Source organism: Oxyura jamaicensis, chromosome Z (assembly GCF_011077185.1).
Source record: "Oxyura jamaicensis isolate SHBP4307 breed ruddy duck chromosome Z, BPBGC_Ojam_1.0, whole genome shotgun sequence".
Lineage (NCBI taxonomy): Eukaryota > Metazoa > Chordata > Aves > Anseriformes > Anatidae > Oxyura > Oxyura jamaicensis.
This window is the reverse complement of record NC_048926.1, coordinates 24,065,281-24,066,678: the sequence shown is the minus strand read 5'-3', so window position 1 is coordinate 24,066,678 and position 1,398 is coordinate 24,065,281. Positions and strand designations below refer to the sequence as shown.

Here is a 1,398-nt window from a genome sequence, read left to right as displayed (position 1 = left end):
CCGCCCGCCCCCCGCCGCGGCCGTTACCGTGCACTGGGCACATCCACGGGCCCCAGCACGCCGCCGGCGGCCAAGGCCTGCCCGCTGTACTTCTCCTCCATGGCGGGGCGCTGCGGGCCGGCCCGGGCCTCCCCCGCCGCGGGGGCGCCTCAGCCTGGGCGCCCGCTGCGCGACGCCGCCGCCGCCGCCGGGCTCTGCGCATGCGCCGCGCTCAGGGCGCATGCGCCGCCGCCGCCACGTCCGCAGCCGCCGGAAGCGCTCCGTGCGGCGCGCCGCGACGGCCCTGCGGGAGGGGCGGGGCTTGGGCGGGAAGCCGGGGGTTTGGGGGGCGCCATCTTGGGTGTGAAGGGGCGTTCGGGCTGTCTTCGAGTGGTCATTAAACGTGACAGTAATAAACTGAAATGGTTCTTTGAGTGGTCGTTTAACATAAACATAATAAACTGGAAGGGTTCTCTTGTCTCCTCAGCTCGTTTCTTCGGGTATTGCCGGCTCGCTGCTGAGGCGGCCAGCCCCGGTGCTGGCAGCGCGCTGCTGCATGCAGCCAGGCAGAGCTGCCAAGGTCCCTTCCCAGCCCCTGGCTGTGGTTTGTGCCCGGGTTAAAGAACTGCTCGGCCTGGTGGCAGAGCTCTGGAAGTCGGTGGCCACGCTGTGGAGCCGAGGGTATTGGTGGGGCCGTGCTCTGTCATCCCTGGGGCAGAAATGTCAGCCAGGCGAAACGTGCGATACAAGGCATCCCCTAGTCTGCAGCAGGCAGAAAGCAATGACTTATAAGATAAGGGGGAATGAGAGCAGGTTGCTGCTCCTGGTGGCAGGTGAATCCTTTCCCTGCCTGCCTCAGCTTCCCAGCTGCCTTTATACAACAGGTGTGAGGCCCTGGAGCTTGGGTGCTAAGTCATCAAACAGTGCTGTGGATGATGATCCACACGGCACGTCAGCCTCCCATCGTATTACAGTGACCTCTGTTAAGAAAAAAAGAGAAAATATCTTGTATGTATATCACAGAGAGATTTGCTAGAGATTTTTTTTTTTTTTTTTTTTTTTTTTTTTTTTTTTTTTTGTGACCGTTGCTTTCACACCCCGTGCTCAGATTTTCTCCTTTACTTTTACTGTCCTTCAAAGGAAGCACGTTTGTTCTTGAACTTGTACATAGTCTATGCAGCCTGTCTTTACAGAGTTCTGTATGCTGTATGATGCAGCAAAGTAAGACTCCAGCAGGGCTCAGCAGGTTTAAGCATTTCCAGTGTCCTGAAAATGGGACTGGATTGTACTATCTGACACCAGATGTACGTTGCAGCTGTTCCCAATAGCAAAAGGGTAAAACCCAATAGTTCTCGTTTTTGAAGGACACTGTGCTGGCAGGAATCTGAGGGAATAGATAGCAGTAATTGGCTGCAATGT

General features: G+C 56.9%; 1 protein-coding gene across 1 annotated transcript in view; it reads right to left on the bottom strand.

The window, feature by feature from the left end:
- Positions 1-209, bottom strand: part of SLC30A5 (solute carrier family 30 member 5) — a 20,979-nt gene extending 20,770 nt beyond the window's left edge. The window contains exon 1 of the mRNA XM_035310324.1: positions 28-209. Within this exon, the coding sequence (XP_035166215.1) occupies positions 28-101 (74 nt within the window). The 5' untranslated portion in view covers positions 102-209. The remainder of the gene's footprint in view (positions 1-27) is intronic.
- Positions 210-1,398: the final 1,189 nt, after the last annotated feature.